This window comes from Ursus arctos, unplaced genomic scaffold, assembly GCF_023065955.2.
Source record: "Ursus arctos isolate Adak ecotype North America unplaced genomic scaffold, UrsArc2.0 scaffold_8, whole genome shotgun sequence".
NCBI classification, from domain to species: domain Eukaryota; kingdom Metazoa; phylum Chordata; class Mammalia; order Carnivora; family Ursidae; genus Ursus; species Ursus arctos.
The window spans coordinates 30,916,143-30,941,207 of record NW_026623100.1 but is presented as its reverse complement, the minus strand read 5'-3'; the positions used below and the strand labels follow the sequence as shown (position 1 = coordinate 30,941,207).

General features: G+C 46.6%; 1 protein-coding gene across 1 annotated transcript; it reads right to left on the bottom strand.

Moving 5' to 3' along the window:
- On the bottom strand, nt 1-24,749 carry SLC1A4 (solute carrier family 1 member 4). Its single transcript, XM_026484545.4, has 8 exons — nt 23,915-24,749; nt 15,443-15,485; nt 13,149-13,211; nt 11,599-11,765; nt 7,023-7,256; nt 5,642-5,836; nt 5,201-5,335; nt 1-2,880 (listed from the first exon to the last, which is right to left on the bottom strand). Exons 1-8 carry the CDS (start codon nt 24,439-24,441, stop codon nt 2,646-2,648), a joined length of 1,599 nt encoding a protein of 532 aa, XP_026340330.1. The 5' UTR covers nt 24,442-24,749; the 3' UTR covers nt 1-2,645.
- Between the last annotated feature and the right edge of the window lie 316 nt (nt 24,750-25,065).

Sequence of the window (25,065 nt, the reverse complement as noted above, 5' to 3'; positions counted from 1 at the left end):
TCCTAGCAGAAATACTGTATTCATTTTGAGGACTGCTATGTTTTAAGGCAAATGTCACGCACACAAAACAGTCAGAGATGAACAGTATTTCAACAGTATTTACGACAACATGTTAGAAGAGTGGGGGAGACAGCTTCAGACAGTGAGAAAGTAGGATTTTCCCCAGCCGGGTCTGGGTCGTGGTCTGATTGCTCCTACAGACTGAAAAACAGGAAGACACACAGCACCTTCTTCCTCCCAGGAGAAGGGGAGCCGTCGTGGGGGACTTCATACAGAAGCACCCTGCTGCAGGCCCCAGCACTCTCCCACTGCACTGTCAGGTTCGGGACAGAGGAGGTACGCTCACTGCATGTGCAACTCTGATTTTTACCTTTTGTGAAATTTACTTTTAGAAACAGGAAAACCAGTTTGCAGAAGCCAACGCTGTGGTTAGTTCACCTCTATCCAAATTCAACTTGCCTGGATTGGAGCTAAAACAATGTGGATACACACACATATATATGCGTGTGTGTGCATACAGAGCCATATACACGTGGAAGGAGAGGTAAGATCTACCCAAGGCGAAGGCAGAGAAATAGTGAAAGCTCATTTGCAATTTGGGACAAGGTGATTGTTTCCCCTTTCAAAACAGAAGGGGATCAGCAAGGAGCCAGAGGGTCAAGGTTTCCAGGCAGCTCTCAGCTCAGTTCCTGGTCCCTGTTGGCCTCACAGGGGATGGGGGTGGCTCAGCTGGTTTAAAGAAGTTTGGAGCGAGTTGGGCCTTCCCACTGGCCGGGCCAGCCCTGTGCCCCGTGGCTCTTGCCCACTCCTTCCACTCAGGCACACACCCCCGATTTTAAAACGGAGGAGCTTGGCTGCCTCTGTCCCCGCCCGCCCATTCCCAACAGCACGGGATACACATCTTCATGGTGTGTCCCCTTCTGCAGGGCCAGGGTGACAGCCATGCCACAGCAACAGGGAAAACAAGAAAACACATGAGGTGGGACATCCCGAAGCTGTTAATGGCCCGTTGTGAGGTGGCCGAGCCGGTGCCTGGGGTCTGGGAGTCACAGGGAAGCCAGGGATGCGGAAATGTGCTGCAGGATGGGGTGGTTCATTCACGAACGCCTGAGACGTGAGGAAGAGGTCGCACTGGATGCTAGCAAGTATCTGCAAAGAGAACCAGCGGCGGGACAGAGCTACTAACGCACACAGAGAACAAAGTTCTGCTCAGAGAAGCTGTCTTTACCGGAGCGCGAGGCCTCCGTGAAGAAAGGTATCACTTGGGTAAAACATAAGAAGAGCATAGGGGTGTTAGCGCTTGATATCCAAGAAGCGAAAGGGTTGTTTTCACGGATTCCCTCAGTTTGCCTCACCAAAGCCCTCTGAGGTAGGTAAGAGGCAGGTGACATCAGCCCCATTTTACAAATCACCATGCAGATCACACCATGGAAACACACCAACAGCCACAGAGAAAGAACATCCTTGTGCCTTTCGGTCTTCCCTGTCCCTGGCAACACCAGTCTTCTTGATACACCCCCCTCACCTAGATTCAGACCAGGTCGGCAGGTATCTGGAGGAACGGGGACATTTGGCTTACAGGTTTCAACTTTTGATCTACTGGCAGGAAAAGAAACCGAGCCCACAGCAATCAGCCGAAGCCAGGGGACCTGGGGACCTGGGAATGGGGGCACCCACCCCACCCCAATTAGTGAGTGAGTTTATGTGTTTTCATTTTTGTTTCTGTTTTGCACAGTGCAGCATTTTAGGGGGCTAGCTGAATTATAAGAATGGATTGATAAACCAGCAGGTCCTGAAATGATGATGGAGGAAGAGGCCCCTCTCTGGCCGGTTGCCAGATCAGAGTGGATGGGGATAAAGCTACAGTGTTGTCAGAGGCCACGTAGTGGAAACAGAAAACTTCCCTGGGGCTGGGATGAGAATGAGGACAATGGTGTATGCCTGTGTGTGTATGTGTGTGTCTGTCTGTCCATCTGTCCTCATAGGGTGTTTAACTTACCCTTGCCGGCTGCACCCCCCCACTCCCCGACCTCAGCATTTAAACTGTTTACTTAATGCCACTGACCAGAGACCCCCACAGTGCTAAGCGCCATCTGGAGTATTTCTAACTGGACAACGTGCAGCGCCTTCAAGCCCACCAACAACCAGTCAATCAGAACCAGCCACACCTCGAGTCCCAGCTCGGTGAATTCCAGCCAAGGGTAAGAATCTGGGAATTTTTCCAATTACTCTGGCTCACGAGGCAGCGTGACAAAGGACTGTAAACCCCCTACGTTTGCCCAGAAAGCCCCCCAGGGCAGAGCTGCCTGGCGCAGTGGAGAGCACATGTGCGTGGTTCCAAGCTGTCACTACCCGGTCCCTGGGAGCCCGCTCCGCCCCAGCCCGCGGCTCCAGGACGGGTTTCCAAAGCACACACAGTTGCACCTGTACATGGATCAAGCCATATGGCAGAGTATCCTGCTCTCCGGTAGGTAACCAGTTCCCGCTGGGGAGCCCAATGCCCGCACGGAGACGTAATCCTCGAACCGCTGACTGGGCCAAAGCATTGCTCGGGGCTAAAAGTCGGTGAGCGCAGTGCCGGCGCCCGCTGGCCGCCCCCACACGGCGGGGCGCCCCGCCGGCGGGCAAACCCGGAGCCAGCCCCCTCACAGAACCGACTCCTTGGACTCCAGTTCGGGGGCGCCGGCTGCGGGGCCCGCGGGGTTCTGGTGCGTCACCAGAGGCGACGTCTCCTCCTCCGACTTGCAGTTGGGCACGGCCTCCACCTTCACTTCGCTCAGCTCCTGCTCCCCCTTCTTCACGGCCTTCTGATTGAGGTGGTGGAGAATGCCCGCGCCCAGCGCGTCCCCTTCCACGTTCACCACGGTGGTGGTGCGGTCCCTGCGGGGGAAGAAAAGGCAGGCCTTGCCGTGGGTGCCCCCGAGCCGGGCGGCCGCCCCAGCAGCCTGGGGGCCCTGCCGGGGTCCGGAGAGCACGCTACGAGAGGCACAGGCCTCACTTTACTCTACACTAAGTTTCTTTCATTATTTCTTATTCTCAGGAAAGTAACAGACCCTGATTGTGGAAAACCTGGAAAGAAGTATAAAGAGGAGGGGCGCCAGTCGTTAAGCGTCTGCCTTTGGCTCAGGGCGTGATCCCAGCGTTCTGGGGCTCGAGCCCCACATCGGGCTCCTCTGTTGGGAGCCTGCTTCTTCCTCTCCCACTCCCCCTGCTTGTGTTCCCTCTCTCGCTGGCTGTCTCTCTCTCTCTCTGTCAAATAAATAAATAAAATCTTAAAAAAAAAAAGTATAAAGAAGAAAACAAAAGTCACTCTGACACTTCACAACTCCCAGCGAATCTGGTAACATCTTTCTATGTGTGTATTTTATGTGTAGTGGACAACATCGTATGAGAGTCACATGTAGCTGGGACGGAGAGTGTAGACAGGGTTTCGGATCCCACTTCTCTCCCGCTCCGGGGTACTGTGGAAATGCCCTTTCTTTCTCTCACCTCAACACTGAATCTCTGCTGAATGTTCAACTCCGCATGTATTCCATGGAAGTTGGCAAATACCATCTCCTAGCACTGTTCTTTCCAAAGCTTGTCTTCCCACAGGTTAGCCCAAGAAGCACCCTCTCTTTCCCCTAGGGCTCGGAGCAAGGACAGTGCCCCTTTCGGAGAGAGGGGAAAAGTGTGAATTCGCCTGCGGGCACCGGAGAAGCTGAGGGTTGTACAAGCAGGGCCCGAGCGGTGGTCAGCAGCTCCTGTGACTTCAGGTCTCTACTGGGCAGTCTGCCTGGTGCCCTGTGTCCCTGTTCCTGACTAACAGCCTCTTCAAGGCCTGCCTCCCTCATGCAGAGGCAGCTGCCGAGGAAGCGGACGGGGCCTCTGACACGCCACTCTGGTCCTGTGCACTCACCAGCTCAGGGACTGAGTTCCCGCTGATGAGCTGTGCGGACAATGTGGGTCTCTGCTGCACAGTTCACCCTCCTTGTTCTGAGAAACTGTAAGGATTCTGAGAAGTCCCTTCAAATTTCCGGGGCTTACACAAAAGGCTGGAAACCACCACTCCCAACCACAATGGGCAGAGCCACGAGCCCAGTGCCAGACTCCAGTGTTTAGGCTATGCCGTGCCTGGCTCTGGCTCGCCTGGCCAGCAGTGTCCTTCTTCACTGATGTTTACTGAATGCGTTACCACAAGCCTGGAACTCTTCTATGCACTGTGGATATGCTAACTTACTGCATCTCCAACACAGCTCTGGTGCAGGTTCCATTATTATTCCTGTTTGACAGGTGAGCAGATCAAAGCACAGAACAGTTCCTACCATGCAACTAGTAAATGGCAAAGCTGGGATTTGAACCCAGGTACCTGGGCTCCAGAGCTCATTTTCTTGTCCATATGCTCCACTGTCCAACATTAGTACCTCAGGTGACCTTCCCTATAAAACAAGTATTGTTTCCACCTGAAGAAGGTATCACGTGACTCAAGGAACCCACACTCAGAATCAATGCTCACTGTTCTGTGCCTTTACGGGAGCCCTGGTGATGGTGGCCTGAATCATACCTCCTGCCTAACTCCTCCTTCCCTGAGCCCAAACCACTCATATCAGCTGGGTTCATCTTCACTGCCCTTGCAGAAAGCACTCCTTGCATGTTCCAGGACAAGGACAATCATTCCCAAAGGCTCACTGCTCCAACAGCTAGGACTCCTATGCAGCCAACAATGTCCATTAGACCCTCGTCCCCCCTGGGCCTGCACTGGGGGCCCAGCCTAGGTCTTGGACCCCTGTTTTCCTGGATGCCCTAACCAAGTTCCCAGTAATGACATTTCATGGTCATTCATGGGCCTTTGACTCTTACACTGTTTAATTTTTCCTAGCTCTAAATTTTGTCTTGCCTGGGACGCATGGGTGGCTCAGGCAGTTAAGCATCTGCCTTCAGCTGAGGTCATGATCCCAGGTCCTGGGATCGAGTCCCACATGGGGCTCCTTGCTCAGCAGGGAGCCCGCTTCTCCCTCTGGCTGCCGCTCCCCCTGCTTGTGCTCTGACAAATAATTAATAAAATCATTAAAAAACTTTTTGTCTGGCCAGCTCGACTGTACGCTCCTTCACAAGGCATGTCTGAAGTTTCTCTGCATGTCCTAAACCCAGCGCGGTGCCAAGCTCCTAGGGAAGTCCACAGACTTTCTTTTATTCAGTGCCCTTAGGGCTTGCTACTTACACAATCCAGTCCACAGCGAGGATCAGAGAAAGGTCATGAGTGGGCAGCCCGATGGCCTCCAGGATAATGGCGATGGTGAGGACCCCCCCGGCTGGCACGCCTGCTGCTCCGACACTGGAGGCTGTGGCTGTCACTCTAGGGGACGGCACAGAAGACTGGCCATTAACAGAGCATGGTGTGGGCACAGAGAAATGCAAAATATGGCAGCCATGGTTTGGAAACCGAAAACTACACAACCCTAGATGCTGCTGGCTGGGCCCTTCAGAGATGATTCACTCTCTTCAAGTAATGAATTCGTGCTGTCATTTTCCAAAGGGGACCTCTCCAAGTCATGGCGAGATGGGTATTCGTGAGGTGTTTCAAAGGAAATCACACACACAAAGAAAAACCCCTCAAGTTTGGACCCAGACCTAAAGATGGAGAAAAGAAAAATGAACTTACAGAATCGTGAAAATCTGTCCTGCTTTCAGCTCGACGTTGTTGAGCTGGGCAATGAACACCGCGGCCACACACTGGAAGATGGCTGCCCCATCCATGTTGACAGTCGCCCCAATGGGGAGGATGAACCTGCTGATTCTCTTGTCCACACCATTGTTTTCCTCAATGCACTTCATCATGGAGGGAAGGGTTGCTGAGCTGGAGGGGAGAAATGGCCAACCATGACAACAGTCCTTCCCAGCCCGGCTCACAGACTGCTCGGCTCAGACCCAGAAACAGAGCAGTTAGCATCATCCTAGTGTCTGGTTTTTTTCCCTTGAAGAAAGAGAAAAATTGGAATTGTTATAAAGCTTCTGTCACAATGTGCGGTAATGTCGATTGCAAAGTATTCAAACTCTGACTCCCAGATTCACCTGTTACGTTACTTACCTGGATACTCCGGTTCCAAACGGTTCCAGAAACCCCACACCACCTCATGGTGCCAAATGGTCTCAAGACAACAAGGAACTGTTTATTCCATATGCGCATCTCCTCTCTTGAATTGTTCCCCACCAGAAGCAAGAGGCAAACCACGGCTTGTTTTCCTTTTAGGCCAAGAAGTAGCAATGGCTGGGAGAGCCTGGAGAGGGACTATGTTACTGGATAACTAGAAGAACAAGCCCTGCTCTCTCCAGCTAGCCCTGCGGGTGGCTGGAATAGCTGGGAAGCAGATTTATTTCTAAGCCAAGAAATCTACCTCCCTAATTCTTCTTACCACCACCACCTTATCACATAAATAGCCACTCAGGATGGGAGGAAACATGCAGTAGAGAGGCAAAACCCAAATGTATGAACGCAATGTGCTGCCATCCTTTGAAAGTTTTCTTTAACATACTTGGAAAGCCCAATTTTTGGGAAGGATTTCCAATAATGACAAGGTGCATCTTTTGTACTAAATTAGACAATCCCACAATACTGTGGACTGCCGGAGAGCTAAGCACCCATTCATCACCATGATGCCTTGGTCTTATTTTCTATTTCATGTATCCAGAGGGAGAATTGGGCAGACATTATTCTAGAAACTTCCCTGAGACGCGTATTAAGTTAAGTGGTTGCCTTCTTTTACTCAGGCAGTTAGGGTGAGGACCCACAACTGGATTAAATAATGATCTGACCTCTAAGGAGCAAGAAGGAGAAGGGAATAAGACAATCCCTCCTCCGGCAATCCCAGAAACCTACTTCCATAAAAGTGTGGGGCTGGTAATTAAAAAAACCAGACAAGACCAATTTAGAGTTTTCAAGAAATTAAAATATGTCAAATGCTGGTTGTGCATCTACGACTGGACTCACCTGGTTCCATATGACTATGGCTCAGAGCAGCCTAGGGCACCTGGAATCGACTCACCTGGAGCAGGTGGCAAACGCTGTTGCAAATGGCGTGAGGAGGCCCAGGAGGAACCTGAATGGGTTTTTTCGTGTGAAAACAAAATAAATAAGTGGCAGAACAATTCCTCCATGAATAAAATGGCCCAATATAGACGTGAAGATGTATTTTCCAAGGCTGGTCACCAGCACGATGATGTCCTTCATTTCCAGAATCTTGCTTCCAACCAGGAACATGATGCCCACGGGTACATACCTAGGGCATGAGCACAGGTACCTGTCAGTAAGAGTGATGCGATAATGGGCCCAGGAGATGCAGGCCCTTCCTGGTACACAACACAGGGACTTTCAACTAAGTGGTCTTCATTTCTCCCTAGGATGATCCTAAGGGTGCCTGGCTGGTTCAGTGAGTAGAGCATGCAACTCCTGATCTCAAGGTGGTGAGTTCAAGACCCAAACTGGGCATGGAAACTACTTAAAAAAAAAAAAAAAAAAGAAGCTCTCCCTAGAATGATCCTGAGGAATTGAAAAGGATGGGCCCATTTTATAGGCTGTGAAACTGAGTAAAAGTAACACGATAAATCACCATGGGTAATAGAGTCAGGACCAGAACCCAGATTTCTTTCCCCTTGGATAATGCTACCAACCACATGGGCTCCCAAGTAGAAAGCCGAGGAACTCCTCAAGATCAAAGCTGCTGGGACTGAGAACTTGACTTTCAGCCTTGGTCAGGCTTGTTCTGAGAACTTAGAAACACAAAAGACTAACACCTATTTTGCAGAATTGCTGTGATACAGAACTGAGTCAAAGCTGGGACTTTTGTTAAGTTTTAAATTCTTTGTGGTTTGGAAATCATGATTCCGTGGGAAAAAGTCATTAACAATGACCCTCAGGGAACACTCCTCGAACGTGAAAATTTTTTAAATGGCGAGACGGAAAGAAGAAAGGGAAGGAATGAACTATGGGAGGTACAAAACCCCAAAAGTCAGCTGCTTTGAATTTAACATAAATTTAGGAAGAATTTTATAATCATTGACTTTATTTGTAAGTTTCAATTACATAGATAATAATATCACATAGTTCAAATTTGAAAGCGTTCAAAAGGACGAATAAAGTGTCCTTTCCACATCTGCCCCCCAAGTACTAAGTTTCCTTCCCTGGAGATAGCCACTGTCACTGGTTTCCTGAATTTTCTTTACGGAGATATTCTAACCAGTGTTATTAATGTTAAAATTCCATAGCAACTCATGAATGCATTCTCCTTTCAAAAAATTAAAACACAAATTAGGCCAAAATCCTCTTTCAGCACCATGCTCATGCCAGACCCCTCCTTAGATAACTACTTCTACTTGTTAAGCATTTAGATGCATAGGTATGTACTTAAATCTGTATGTTTATTTTGAACCCCACATTATGTCTTTGAGATCTTTTCATGTCAATACATGGAAATCTACCTTATTTTGTCATTTTAAATTGTGGCAAAACATGCATAACATAAAATTTACCATTTTAACCATTTTTAAGTGTGCGCTTTAGTGGTTTCAAGTGCATTCATATTGCTGTGCAACCATCACCACTATCCATCTATCCATGTCCTGCATGCTTCCGTGTCCTATACTGAAACTATGTATTCATTAAGCAATAACCTCGTCTTCCTGCCCCGCCCCCGTTCCTTGGAACTACCGTTCTATTTTCTTTGTCCATGAATTTGACTATTCCAGGTACCTCTTGTAAACGGAATCATACAATTATTTGCCCTTTTGTGACTGGCTTATTTCACGTAGCGTCATGTCTTCAAGGTTCACTCACGTCAGAATTTCATCCTTTCTTAAGGCTGAATCGTATTTCATTGTATGTGTATTATCACGTTTGGCTGATCCATTCATTTACCAGTGGACATCTGGGTTGTTTCCACCTTACCTTATTCTTTTTAAATATTAGCCTCAAAACCGAAACACTATAGATTATCTTGCCATTGTTCTGTTGATGGACCTCCAGACTGTTCCCAGGTTTTCAGCACTACAAACAATGTTGCAAGCAGCCTCTTTGTGCCTACCTGCCTGTGTTCTCTAGGTAGAGACACCAAGAAATAGAACTGCTGAGTTATGGGGTGTGCATATTTTAAATTTTAGTAGATATCAACAAATTGTTCTCTAAAGTAGCTGTTCCAATTCATATTCCCACCAGCTGTCCAGGAGAACAATCTTTTCCCTATACCACTGGTTCTGATCCACGGATGATTCTGCCCCTGCAGGACATTTGGCAATGTCTGGAGACATTTTTGGTTGTCACAGCTTTGGGGAGGGGTATCACTGGCATCTAGTGGATGGAGGCCAGGGATGCTTCTAAACATTCCACCCTTTGCTTGAAACTATCCTCACTCTTATCAATGCCTGATACAACCAAACTTCTCATTTTCCTAATCCTAGTAAATTGGGCATCCCTTAAAATGTTTATTGGTCATTCAGGTTTCCTCTTCTATGAATTACCTGCTCACATACTTTGTCCACTTTCTAATAGTATATTCAGTCTTTTTTCTTTTTCAACAACCAGAATGCTTTGGATTAGGGCTTCTCAAATTATCTTTGGTGTCTTTCTATCCAGTTGGTCATGGACCAATATTCTTATAAAAGACAACAGAAATAAAATATTAGAAAAGTGATCATGTGCTCAGATGTTGCAGCAACATGAAATTGCTACAAAAGTTTCTAAACACTTACTCTCATTTCCATATAAACCTCATTGCAGACAAACAGTTCGTGAGCTGGTACCAGTCCTCTGGAATGCTTTGAGATTCGTGTGTGTGTGCACATATATACATTATATGTAAATATATATAAATTTTTTTTAGTAAGTGTCTTCTTTTGTTCAAGGTATCTTTTGCATCCAAACATTTTATATTTTGATGTAGTCAAATTTAGCAGCTTTTTATGACTTTTCCTTTTTGCATTTCATTTAAGAAGAGTTTCCATACTCCTATGTTTTCTTCTAATACTTTTAGGGGACTCCCCTCCTCCTTTCTTCCTTCCTCCTTGGATAGTTTAATGCATGGGTTGGCAGCCTGAGTTTTATTGGAACAACGACGGTCATTCATTTATAAATAGTCTAATGGCTGCTTTCATCCTATAATGGCAGAGTTGGTAGTTGTGACAGAGACCATATGGTCTGCCACGTTTGCTGAGCCTGTATTTAATCCATTGAGGCATTATTTCTGTGAATAGTGCAGGGTAGGGGGATGCTTTGACATTACAGTAGGTAATTAGCTAAGGAAAGAAAGAAAGAGCTGCCATTGGGAGATCCCTCTCAAACCTGGTGGAGATCCTTTAACCAGGTAGGCATTTTAAACCCTAATTCTGTGTGAGATGCACTGGCTGGGCAACAGATCTCACACTGCAGTCAAACACACAGCAGGGTCTGCCTTACTGAACACCCGCTTATTGAAGGAATGACGATAAATTGGTTTTCAGATTGAAAACAAATGTCTGAACATAGGAACATCACTTTCTTGCATAATTTCCTTTAATCCAAACTTTGGGAGGATTTTAAGACTAAAAAAATAAGCCAGGAAAAGAACCTGACATGTGATGAAAACACTTTTTCCTTTCTGAAAATATTTTTCTCCCCAGAACAACAACAGTCATATGAACAGTCATGTTTGCAATGACAGAATTAGATTCTGGAATTTTTGATTGGGGAAGATAAAACACCACCCATGGGGGCTCTGGACTTGGCCTCCCACTCAATTCCAAACTTTACTACCAAATTTCAGGCTTCCCTCCTGAGATCTGCCACCCCCGTGCCATCTGAGAGAGGGAAGTTCTGAGACAGTTAAGGGTTGACAATAAGGAAAATGCTTCATGTATGAAAGGATAAACTACGTTTCTGGACAATGTACGAGTAGAAGCTAAAACCCACAGAAGTTTGGCTCAAGTAAAACAGCAAGATAAAGCTTATAAGGGATAGGCACTGGAATTGGTATGATTTCTGAGAAGTCACTTTGAGAGCTCTGGCCAAATTTTTACTTGTTAGCTAGAAATCAATCCAATGGTTTTTATTAAACAACTGTGCTTTTATTGATACTACATAAAGAAACATTTATGTGAAAAGAGACCATTCCACGTTTATATATGCACGGGTGAAAATGAATTTGCCTTCCATGCTGTGAAATATTATAGGAAGGTGCCCCTTTGTAGGCTGGAGTCTACTGTTTTAAGATAAACATGCCTTATTTTATGCAGCAGGTAGCACACTTATGGAGTTCATAGCCCCAAAAGATGATATGGGCATCCCATATGATATGGGCAATGGTGGAAACTCATAAATAAATCACCAGGGATAGAACCATAAGGGGTCACTGTGGGTGTTGAAGAAGGGACTAGTAACCATGGCACATGCCTGATTCTCCGAGGTCCTGGACAAGAGGAAAAACTGTCTCCACTTCCACCACACCCTGTATCAAGTCTGGCCTATGGTGCATCAACCACAGGTGAAGCACTTAGCCAGGTGGTCCCACAGGGGTGACCTAGGACAGTAGACTTGGGTTCTTTTATGGATGGCAGGAGAAATGAGAGGGAGAGTAGCAGGTGGGTCAAACTTACCACATAATCCATGACACCAGCACCATCGTCGCCTCATTGAAGGCATTAAAGAAACGGATGAGCTCTTCTCCTTCAGAGCCGAGTTTCTTTAGGGCCACTCCTAACACCAGGGCAAAGAGGACCAATCCTAAAATGTTCATCCCTTCAATCTCTGTGCCAATGGGGATCTGTGGGATGAGAGGGGACAGAAGGTCTAAGTTTACAACAGATGAATCAGAATTCAAGTAGAGGTTGGACAATCACTTCAAAGGTTGCTTTTGGTTTATTTTGTTGTATTTTATTTTATGTCACCTCACTTCACTTCACTTCATTTCATTTCATTTCATTTCATTTCATTTCATTTCATTTCATTTCATTTCATTTCATTTTATTTTATAAGTAGCATTTTCAAGACGACTTGAACTCACAACTCCGAGATCAAGGCCTGAGCTGACATCAAGGGTCAGTGCTTAACCGACTGAGCCACCCAGATACCCCCAAAGGGTTGCTTTTAAAAGAAGAGCTGGTTAATATAACATTGTATGTCAACTACACTGCAGTAATAAATATAAAAAAAAATTAAAAAAAATAAAAGAGCTGGTCTGGTGAAAAGTTCCTTCAGATCAAGAGTCAATGATTGCAACTGTGCGTCCCAAATGTCAACAAATTCTTTGTTGCAAGATTTTCAGGATATTCTTTCCTGAGTCACTAACTTAAAATAAAATATACAGATATACTGTATTCCTTTTTTCCATAATGCTCAATCTCACGACTACTAGCATATATTGGACAAATGTTTTATTCCATCAAAACACATGATATTCTGAATAGGAAACATGTATCAGCATGGTAAAAAGAGAAAGAGCATTTTTACCATAGACCTGAGTTCTAGTCCCAGCTCTGGTATTAAATAACTTCTCTGACCTTCAGTTCTTCATCTGCAAGATGAAGTGAATGGGACTAATTAGGAGCTTTCAACTTTTTTTTTTTAAGTAGAACTTTTCCTCAAAGAAAGGCTGGTAGGGCTCAGAGCCCTTCAGTCCTGAGAAGCTGTGTGTGTGGGGGTGGGGAAAAGGCGAACTACCTCCTTCTTCCCGTGACAGCTCTGTAGCAGCACAGAATAATCCTTGAGGTCCCTTGTCCCTTTCAGCTCTATCATGCAGGCTGGGACCTCACCCAGTGTCCAGCCAATAACAGCTACTCAAGAAATACGCGTGAGTGAATGATGGCTATAGTGAGTTAAGTCCCCGAGACAAGTTCTACGCGTAGAGATAGGTTAAATCACCTATTATATTTCAGGATAGCAGAAGGGGCGTTATAAGATATTTTTTGAAGGACGGGACAGCAGTTCTAAGGTGATGAAATGGATCTGCTGAAGATTCCAATGCTGGCCCTTGGCCATGTTGCTGAATAACCTAAGGAGCAACCCTAATCTACGTTCTTCAGGTACGTCTTTCAAACCCCCGAGTTCTCAGTCCTGTTGAGAAGATGCATCTTGTACGCTCCTTCCGTTAAAAAGCATTATTTGCTTTATAAGTTATTTGCCACAAATGATCTTTAAAGAGCTTTACCTTCTCACGGGTTACATTTCCAGAGCTCGTGTTGCGGATCACCTCTCTATAATCAGTTGCATACTGGGAACAAGAGAAAGAAAGGACGCTGTCAGTTCAGAGGTGAAGGCTGACCAGAGAAATCGAGAGGACCGCTGGACCTCTTGCTGCTCTTCTTATTCACTCCAAGTGTTCTGGGAATTCCTCACTTGGTTGGCCTGACAAAGGCTTCTGAGAACTGTACAAAAGTTGCTTAAGACCAAGGCAGTATACACCCCAGGAGGCCTCTGAGTCATCTAGGGACCCACACCATTAAGGACAATGGTTTGGAGGAGGTCTGCACAATTTCATGCTGATAGCTTGAGATCTCAAACAGCTGACATGTTATACTATTTGAACTTTAGTATTAATTTCATAATGTCGAAGTTCACTTTTCAATGTCACTTTATTTTCATTCATATATTTATGCTCCACTTTGTTCTAGAACTTACTTGTGCTTAAATGCTTTTCAGCATCTACCCCCTTTTTTTTTTTAAGATTTTATTTATCTATTTGAGAGAGACAGAGAGCAAGAGCATGAGCTGGGAGTGGGAGGGGTAGGGGCAGAGGGAAAGGGAGAAGCAGACTCCCCGCTGAGCAGGGAGCCCAGCGCAGGGTGATCCCAGGACCCTGAGATCATGACCTGAGCCAAAAGCAGACACTTAACCTACTGAGCCACCCAGGCACCCCTCAGCATCTACTCTAATCTGCTTGGCCTCCACTCTCCAAAGCAAAGGATGTGGGGCAAGATGGCGTTTTCTGGCTAAGTCTTTGGGAGACTCACTTATCGGAAGTGAAATGACTCTCCAAACTTAGGTCCTACAGTTGAATTCACATACTTCTGCACTATGCACACAGGTGTCTCCCTATGGCAGAATGCACGAATGAATGGCATCTCTTATAAAATGCCTTTTCTGACCCTTCTACGGACACCTGCCTCTGAACTGTCAAGAGGAGCCCATTATGGGGTACTGCGTTGTGCCTGCCTTTGATGCGGTCTGGTCTCTCTTACCTTTGATTTATCAAGTTTTCAGACAATCAGAGGTGTTCAGCTGTCCTGTGACTACGGGTGACAGGGGAAACAAAACCCACCCCACACCTTCTGGGACGGGCACTGAGAGCCCCATAAACCTTTTATTTTTTTCCTACCTCACATTATATATATAAGCCACAACTGTGCTTTTATGCAGATTAAAAAAAAATTATTTGAGAGAGAGAGACAGAGAGAGAGCACGAGCAGAGGGGAGGGGTGGAGGGGTAGAGGGAGAGGAAGAAGCAGACTCCCTGCTGAGCAGGGAGCCTGATGTGGGGCTCCATCCCAGGACCCCAAGATCATGACCTGAGCGGAAGGTAGCCACTCAACCAACTGAGCCTCCTAGGCACCCGTAGATTTTTTTTTTTTTTTTAAAGAGAGAGAGAGAAAGAGAGAAAAGAGAGGGAGAGGCTGTAAATAGAAACTGAAAAGACTATGCTTGGAAAAGGCAATGAGATTAGTCCATCTAATCTAGACCTTTATACTCCTTCTCCTCAAAAAGCATGGCTACAGGGATGTTACTTGCAGTCTTGTTAAAATTAAGAAAAACCAGAAACAATCTGAATGTCTACCAGTAAGGGACTGACAGAATACAATTATGATATGCTCACACAGTGGAATACGGTAATTAACATTATGCAGAAGGGTATTTACTGACATGAAAGATGTTCATAATACGCTGCCTTAAAAGAGATTAAGAACAATATGTGTAGATGTGTACATACTAACAAGATGTGTAGTACAATTGTTTTTATTTTTAAAACATGTGTGTGTGCACATGCAGAGAAAAAACATATCTGAAGGCTGTATACCAAAATGTTAATGGGTATCTCTAGGTAGTGATTATGAGTGATTTTTAATTTCTTCCATATTTTTACACTTCGTTTTTTATTTTTTGCATGAGCATATATTACCTTCATAATCAGAAAAAAAGATAAAAGTGTATTTTTTTAAGATTCTAAAATATTTAAGAGATCCCCACAATGTGATTTAAGGGTATTACTCAGGTGATATGACAAGATGGCGGAACCAGTGGGATATATTAGAAAACCTTTTTGGTTTTTGTTGTTTTGCTTGGTTTGTTTGTTTTCACTCCACGGTCCCCTCTATAAAAATTTAGGCCAGGGTTACCAAGTTTTGTTAACAATACTTCCCCTCTCTGACCCACCTTACCTAACTCTATACCATCATTTATACACCGCCCCCATAAGTTTCCTATTTTTCACAAAGCATCAACCCTTACCGTACGGAAAGCGGCAACCACAAGATTTGAGGGAAACAGGTTTCTGTGGGAAAAGAAAGTACTTCGTCAGTGTTCTTAAAATTCAGTGTTCAAAGTGTCTACTTTCAGATGCCCATTCCTGACAGCCCAACACCGTGTTCCCTCCTCCTCCAGCAGTTCCTGTGGTCCCCGCTTGATCCAACACCCAGCTATGCTTCAGCTGCTAGGCCACAACAGATACTCCGCGAGCACCGATTTTTACCCTGATCTCCACCGTGGTACTCCAGAAAAACTGCCTCACTTTCCCTTCCCCTAGAAGTTGAGCTCTTTTGCAGTGGTTTTCAACGGGAGTGGTATTGCCCACTGGTGAAATCCAAGGGAGTGTTTTCATGGTCGAAATAATTGGGGGGTATTCCTGTTATTGGGGGAGTGTGTACAGAGGGGAGTGCCAGGTCCCAGCCATTCATTCTACTGAGTGTGACCCTCATACTTTCCAAATACCCTATATGATATACCTGTAGACGAAAACCTTGTTTATCATGACCTCAGCCTAAACTCATTCCAAAACAAGGTATTTTTTGGTACAATCTGAACATATACACTGAATTTTCTGGGAATGCAATTACTGTGCAAAACGTGGAATTAGTTTTTATTTTGTTTTGTTCAGAATGTTTCTAAAGATAGTTCATCTTTCTGGAAAATCACATCACCAATGGCAAACTGTAGGATCTGGGTCCTTAATTACACAGACCAGTATCAAGTACCATCCTGCATTTACAGCTGTCTCACTAATGGTCAATGTAAATTCAGAAGCAAGCACCTAACCACTTCGTTTTAGGATCTTTACATATTGAAACACATTATTTTTTATTATAATTTACTCTCCTTTTATCTTTCTGTTGAGTCATACTGATGCTTTGAAATTGAAGTGAATTGAAATTCTATTTATGGATTTCATTTCAGGATGAAGGATTTTATAAAATATTTGTTGTAAAAGGAGGGCAATAGGACTGGTCAAGTTAAGCTAGATTTAGAAACCAAAATCTATGCATGTGAACAGTTTTTACTGAGGGCCTCCTTTGGGTCAGGCACTATGCAGGATGCTGGTCTTGATATATAACAAAATCCCAGGGCCAGTCCATTTGTAAAAGATTGAATCATCCTTTACAATTTGTGCCAAACTTATCCATTAATACATACTTCTGTGGCTGAGCTGTTTACCTAGCACTGGAATCTCTAGGCAACCATTTGCAGTGCATTTGGTTTCAGAGGTAGGCAGGTCTGACTGCAACCCAGCTTGGCAAGCAATCTCAGACAGACTCCTGGTAGTCATACCTCGTACAACACCCTCCCCTTGAGTGTGGGTAGGGCCTATGACTTGCTTCTAGCCAACAGAGTACAGGAAAGGTGATGGGATGTCATTTTCATGATTAGGTTACATAAAATTGGGGTTTCCTTCTCACTATTAGACTTTCTTTATTGCAACTCATTCTTTATTAAAGCTCATTGAACTGTACACATAAAATGGGTGCATTTTATTGTATTGAAATCGTATCTCAAAATTGCTTAAAAGGCTAGAAAATAAGATATAGTGCTAACTGCAGAGAGTTTACAACCAAAAACATACATACGTTCAAAGGGATGACGGAACTTTCTATAACTCAGCTCTCAGATACTGGTCCCTGAGAAGGCACCACCTGGGGGCAGGGAGATGTAGCTCCTGCATCCACAAGGCCATCCTCCTTTCCCTTGTCCCTGTCGTTGCCACAGACCAGGCGCAGTCCCTCCTGCCCATACTAAGGGCAGGGAGCCGAGGCTGTGGGAGTAAGCAGAACACTTCTCTGCACTCTTCAGACTGTGCCTTTTGTGCTGTTCTGAAGTCATTGCCATACTGAAGGTTAGTTAGGGTTTCTACATTTTCCCCCAGGAGTTACAGAGTTTTGCCTTTTACATTTAGGTCTGTGACCCATTTTGAGTCATTTTTTGTGAATGGTGCAAGGTCTGTGTCTAGGTGTCGGATGTCCAGTTGTTCCAGCACAATTTGTTGAAAAGATTATCTTTGCACCATTGTATCACCTCTACTTCTTTGTCAAAGATCAGTTGACTACATTCACACAGGCTTTCTATTCTGCTCCATTGATCTGTTTGACTGTTCCTTCACCAACACCACACTGGCTTGATTACGGTTGTTTTATTGTAGGTCTTGTACAGTCGGGTAGTGTCAGCCCTCCAACTCTGATCTCCTCTCTGCAAGCTTATCCCGCTTCCCTTTGGCTTTTAAACACAGACACTGCTGTGAATGAACTCTGGCTTCCTTACTCCTGAGCTCTCCTGCATTCAGGGATCAGCTGTTTGTCATGCAAGTACGTTTGCCCCTCAGAGCTCTGTTTTCAGGCACTTTTCTTTAACTCCTCACATTCATACAATAACTCCATGTGCTTTCAAAATAAGAAGCATTTGAGCTGGGAGAGATTTAAGAGGTGATCAAGATCAACACCCTCATTTAGCACATGGGGACACCAAGAACCCAGAGACATTAAGCTGGTACATCTCCCATTCACGCTCCACCTAGACTAACACTGTCCAATATGGTAGTCATGTGGTTGTTGGACACTTGACATATGGCTGGTGCTAGGGAGAATCTGAACTGTTTTATTTTATTTACATTGAAACAAGTTAAATGTAAACACTTGTGGCTAGTGTCTATCACACTGGACGTTGCAGGTCTGGAGTTTTGAGATCCAGAGTCTGGGAGTAAGAAGGACCAAGTGGTCTTCCCATGCTTTACGTCTACACAGCACTCAATTTCACTGGGTGTTAGGGTGCTTCTAACCGCTGAGCTCTTCCTCTTATTCAAACTTTCAAATACTTCCTTTTTCTGTTATTTGATCCTTAGAAATTTGCTTAAATTATAAAATACCAGATCTACATTGGACCAGAGTTCCTCTAACATTAGTAAGCTGTGAAAGCATTTATTAGTTACAGCCAACATTTAATAAAATATGTACTACATTAGACAGAATTGAAAATACCAGCATGTATCACATTTAAAACGCTGCTTTGTGGCACTTGCTTCATGTTGTGTATGTGGGGGTGGGGATATATGTGTACTGAAGCCATAATTTAAAGTGTATTTCTTAGAGTAGGTCTAAGTCAAAAACATCTGCAAAAATGTCAGGTCCATACTAAATTCAGAGACCCATGTCAGACCAAATTAGGAAAGAATGAACGGACAATCCTTTCCAGTGCTATAGGAACCTTTGGGTACATAACTTAAACAGAAAACCCGGTATGAGAGGCTGGACTGCTGTTAATGATGGTGTACACTCAGGCAGCTCACACAATGAAAAACTTCAAAAACGTTCCTTCTTTATACATCTGGTGCTGTTTGCTCTTCTGATCCTATTTGTCAAGGGTGGTATGCGTTTCCCTGTCCTATATGAGAAGAATGGAAAACAATTTACTTTTGCTTAGGTATATTTTTTTGTTCCAGAGATATTTCCTTTTATTTAAGTTCAAAAATTCTTTACTGAATTTATGAAAATTTCAAAGACTGTTCAGAGCAGGATACGGCACGGTATGTACACCTGCTAAATATTTATTATCCTTAGTGTTTATTGTTACAGAGTCAGTTAACAGGGACATGCCCCTTCAGATCTTGGTACCCCCCACAAGGCTGGGAGCAGAGGAAGGGCTGGGGGTAGTGGGCTCACACTCTGGTGACAGTGGGGGGCAGGGGAGTAATCTACCCTCTTTTAAGGCCCATATCCAGTTTTTGATTCCAGCTGGAAAGGTTAATGCCAGGACCCTGGGGTGGGGGACTTTTGGAGAAATAAGATTAAAAACAGTTCTACTCCTCTGTAATGAATGGCCTGAGGGCTATCCCTGAGGGGCTGGGACACTTGAGAATATTAGCAAGACACTCCAATATTAACTCACTTAATCCTCATAACAAATGTAGGTAGTAGATACTATTATTAGTCTCATTTTACAGATAAGAAAATTGAGGCAGAGAGAGGCTTAAAGACTTGTCTATACAGCTAGCAAGTGGTAGAGCTGGATTCAAACTCAGAGAGTTGACCCCAGTGTCTGCTTTTAATCACTACCCACGCTGCCTTGCTGGGTGTATGCTCTTTTCAGTCTCTGAACTATTCAGGTAGTCTCCTGGGTAGCAGAAGGAAAGGTGTTAAGGTAAAATCTTTTATTATTTTTTTAAATAACAAGCTGCCACTTTTCCCCTTTAGTGACTAATTAGGCTGAGAAACCTCCATTAATCTGAATCCTTGTTAGATTTGCTAAGTCTTCAACTTGAGTATAGAAGAGAGACATAGGCATAGGCCAAACAGCTTGCCATGGCCAACAGTTAAAAGAAACCATTGACTATTCAGTCCCTTGACTGTGATCCAGGGGCTAATATTAGAGCTCAGTCTCCTATAGGTTTCTTTGAAGCTATTAAAGAAATGTGTTCTTTGCGGGTTAAGAGGCATCATATTCACACCAGTCCTTGACCAGGAAAGTAAGTCCCTCACGCCTCCCTCTGTGAAATGAAAGGCTCAAAGCACTGTCCACTGTTGAGAAAATGAGCACAAGAAAAAAACAATAAAGCCTAGAAAACTGGGCAACAGGCAAAATCTCACTTGTGTCTACCAGGCACAGGGCTGCACCCTGCTATGCTTTTGCAAAAGATAGTGGCCCAGGGCCATTCTTCCGCTTGCTGGTGCAGACAGAGGCCTGGGCCCAGGAGCTGTCCCTACCTGCCACCTTTGCAGATAAGCCTCTGGTTTTCCATTTGAAAACTACAAATTTTAACACCCCAGGGAATATTAGAAGCCAGTGGTCTCAATTCTTTCCACTTATACCTGAAAAAAATTGAGGTCGACTGGTCAACTTTGAACACCATAAACATGTAATGCATTGGGGAGGGGGGATGCAGAAACTGTAATGTCAGAGAGGTTATGTGAGGATTTCTGCTCCCTTTTAGAATGGAAGGCTCTTCTGTGTTCAGTTTTGACTCTTCTACATTTTCCAAATTTCCCACGTGTTGGTTCTTTTTTTAAAAAGATTTTTATTTATTTGAGAGAGAGAGAGAAAGAAAGAGAGAGAGAGCATAAAGGAAGAGTGAGAGGTAGAAGCAGACTCTGCTGAGCAGAGAGCCAGCTATGGGGCTCGATCCCAGGGCCCTGAGATCATGACCTGAGCCGAAGGCAGATGCTTAACCAACTGAGTCACCCAGGCTCCCTCCCACCTTTTTTCCCCACAGTGTTGATTCTATTAGTCCAAAACATAGTAACTGTTCACTTCTTTTTCTCCAAGCTCCATGAAGTTCCCACCACACCTAAAAACATTAGCTTCAAGTCATTCTGAGCTCCCCCAAACATTCCCTCCCCACAACATTTATTCTGTTTTCTTCCAGACTATGAAAAGAGGGCCATCCCTGTACGTTCATGTGAAACAAACAAACAAAAATTCCCGATAGCTCTGTAATACCACTCCATTTATAACCAGAGCAAGCATAATGGGCCAGCCCTGGTCTAAGTTTTACAGACATAACTCATATAACCCTCAGAACAATCTTCTGAGGTAGGTACTTTCATGATCCCTGTTACAGAGATGAGGAAGCTAAGACACAGAAATTAGGGACATGCTCTAGGACTCACACTCAGTAAGTCCTGTTAGGGACAGAGAAGTTCCATAATGACTGAGTTCCTTATAACCTGTTTCGGTCTCTTTGGTGCCGAAACAATTTCATTTTGGATGAACAGTCACAGATCCATCACTTGGGTCACACCCAGTTCTGAGAGTCCTGTACTGTTCTGGGTCCCCAGGTGTAAAGCTCTGGGCTGCTCAGGAGGAGCCTGGGACTTTCCCACCTGCTAGTTGCTCTCCATCACCGCTTCTCAGTTCTCCCAGGGCCTGCGTCTAGCACCTGGGCCTCACATGCACTCCCCGGCCTTTGTTATTTCTAATCCATTGTGTGTTGGGAAATCAAACCATTTAGCAAGGGCATTCTGAAAGTCTTCTCAGAGTTATAACAAATATTTATTAGCTTCATTTCTTTCTGACTTGTAGTTCCATGTTGAGAAAAATTAGAAATCGTAGCAGAGAGACCCCGAGGCACGCCACCACCAGGAAAGCCTCAGCAGCAGCTGCACTAAGTCACCAGAGACTTTTCCGACTCCTTTTGGGTGTTTGAGTCCCGGGCAGTTACCCCGTGAGCGCCTGCTGGATAACTGAGGTGTCTGCCTGCCGTCTCATTTCATTCAGTGCCCACAGGCAGAAAGGACTGTGCCCTGCCAGTCACATAAAATCAGCATCTGCTGGGTTTCTTTGAAGGAAGCAAATTTAAAACTTTGGCCCAGAGACCCAGGAAGCCCTTAGACATGGCGCAGAACTCAGTTCCCTCTCATAAGCTGCTCGACGTGAAGGCCAATCTGAGCAGCAGCACACAGGCTCTCCTTCACTGACCGGGCTCTGGTCCTCTGTTTAGAGGAAGTGGGCATCCGCCCTGACCCGAATCATATTCTTATCTGATTCCCTTTTGGCCCAGAGCAAGCATTTCTGAGATGGTCAGACTAGACCAGCAGCATGGCACCATTACTATAGCATATTGATTTAGGGGAGGGAAAAGTGGGAGAAACAGAGCCCTGAACTTGTGGGGCATGAGCCCCATAGTTCTGCTAATCCCTCTTTTGATAAACCACTCTGTGACCTTGAGCAAATCGCTTAATCTCTCTCAGTCTCAGTTTCCTCAGTTGTAAAATAGGATCATACCACCCGCTCTACCTTTATCCCTGAGCTGCTGGAGGCTGGCTGTGGAAGCATTATGAAATGCTTGCTGCCTATTCCCAACAAGCCACGACAAAGGTTCTCTTAGTCCTTTCCTGTATCTGCTGTCCAACTCACTGAAAAGTTTGCACTCAGACTGACCACTAAGCCACGATGCTGGGTCACCATTCACTTCAGAAGCAGCCACTGTAGGGGCTTGGATCTAAAGCTAGAAAACCACAAGATCAGGAAATAAGCTGTCTCTTCTGAGACAGGTGGTAATAAAGTAACCCCTCACCTTACCTTGCACTGTTTGGGGGCCACTGTCCCTGTTTTGGAGATAAAAGAATGCTACTGAGCCTCCCTCTGGGGTACCACTAGCAAGTCAGAGCTGGGCATCCATACCTTCTTCCCTGGGCCACTGATCCCTGCAAAAAAGAATTCTTTAACTCCACAACCACCTTCCCTCCTGATATACTGAATGTAAAAAGCCAAAGGCACTCTCAACCTCAGCAGAGTTTGTTTTCAGCACCCACCTTAAAGTCCCAAAACTTTTAAGGATCTCAGAAGATTCCAAATATCAAGCTGCCAGATACCAAAGACTGTGATCAAATCAAAGACCTAATAGGCCACCTCCACCTGCCTTTTTGGTATGAACTTTTTGGTCCCCCTCATCGGAGTTTTTTGGTTTTGTGTGTGTGTGCGTGTTTTTAAATACAAGAGCCTTGGACTTTTTATTGTTGTTGTTGTAGTTTCAAATGAACACACTCTCAAGTGGCAGACGGTCATCACATTTTCCAGAGGGAGAAAAGGAAATAGCAGGAAGTCAAGTCACTTTGCCCGGGGTTTGCTGTTTTTCACAGCCTCAGCCACGAGGAGCTTTCCCTCAGTGACTCAAGACAAAACATACCTCCAAGGCTCCGAATCCAGAATTTTCGGAAACCTGGAGAAGGAGCCAGCTGAGCTCCCCACTCAGCTGAACCTGGCCAGGACCACAAATGCCTCCAGGCTGCAGTTCTCCATCTGTGAACTCTGGGCTAACAGAGAAACCAAGAGAGGCTGAGGCTTCCGATAATCCAGAAACAACACTGCATCTCAAGCGATAAAATGCAACTTCTACGAGTCGCAAAGGCAGGCAAAACTCCTTCCCCTCTAGAACTCACCCTTCCAGAAATAAGCTCCTTGAAAGTCACAATACTCTACAGTAGTCCTGACTATGGTGTGGACAGCAATCTGTCCCAAGCCCCCCAGAGAGCCATGTTGCTGGGCAATGGGCCTCATACAACTAACTCCAGCCTTGTTATCCCTGGGTCCACTAACAAGTCTTCAAAAATTGCCACCCTGCTCTCAGCCAAAGGGCTGAAACAGGCAAGGCCAGAGATTACAGGTGAGGATGATACAGGCAAAACTTAACTAATGCTCCCAAAAGCCTTTGGGCACCGTGCAGAGAAAATAGGGTGAAGATATTGGGGTGTGGCTGGAACATTTTTACTGGTAAGGGCGGCCAGATAGTATAAGTACAGTACAGATGAGACAGCTGCCTCTTCCCTAACACCCACCTAACGGTAGGGCTGGTTCATCAGCAGCGGCCAATTAAGAATGAACTCTTAGCGGTTTATGAGGGTGTGTGTGTGTGTCTGTGTGTGTGTGTGTGCGCGCGCGCGCACTGGAGAGCATTAGAGAGCTTGTGTCCCTCACAGTTCGCTTATCGAGGTGGGGGAGCGTTACCTGGCCAGGTCGAGGAAAGAGTCCACGGTCTCTTTGGGGACCGGAGGGGGCCCCGACTCTTCCAGCCCCAGGTCGCTGGACTGGAGGGTCTGCGCGCCGGACCCAGGCTTGATGATGAACGCCAAAGCGACGGCGAGCGCCGAGGCGCCGAGCGTGGTGAGGCCGAAGTAGGCGATGGCGATGCCGCCCAGGCGCCCGAGAGAGCTGGCATCGAGGGAGGCGGCGCCCGACACCAGGCTGCAGACGACCAGCGGCAGGATGATCATGCGCAGCATGCGGAGCAGCATCTCGCCAGGGAAGGACAGGTAGGCGACTTGCGTGCGGCTGAGGCCAAGCCCGCGCAGCGCCGCGCCCAGGCCGGCGCCCGCCACCACTCCGGACACGGTGAACAGCACGAGCGCGTGCCGCCGTAGGAAGCCCGCGCAGCGCCGCGCGTGTCCCGCCGCGGACCCCGGCGCGCCAGGCCCGGCTGCAGGCCCCGCCTGGGCGCCGTCCAGGTAGCCGTTGGTTTCGCTACTCTTCTCCATGGCGCTGCCCGAGGCCCCGAGCTGGAGGAGGCGGGGGACTTTGCTCTGGGATAAGCCGGAGCTCTCAATGAACGGATCTGGCAGAGCTGGCGACGCCCGCCGGCTGTGCCCTGCGGGTTCTGGGAGCCGGCCCGCGGGGAGCTCCCGGCGTGGGTGCAGAAGCAGGTGTGGAAAGGGCCAGGAGAAGCGTGGGAGAGCAGCCTGAAGCCGGGCCTGAGGGGTCGCGCCGCGCCCAACCTTCCCTCAGCCGCCGCGGGCTGGAGATGATGCAACGCGGGAGCCGCGAGAGAGGACGCAGATGGGAAGCAGGGAGGGAGCCGGGAGCAGCCCGAGCCCGCCCCCTTCACACCCACCGCCCCGCCCCCCGCAGCTTCGGCCAATCAGCGCCCGGGAGCCGCCGCCGCGCGCCCCTCGCCCTGGTTGCCGGCGCGGGGGGAGGGGCGGCAGGGCTGGGGGCGCTGCCGGGGCAGCTGGGGCGCCGGCGGAACCGGCCAATCAGGGAGCCCGCAGCCGCCTCCCGGCCCCGCTATCTGGGGCAGGCTCCGGTGACCGCGGCGGGGCGCGGCCCTAGGGACGGCCCGGGCTCGTTGGCACCTGCCGGGGCCGCTCGGGCCGGCCCTCGGG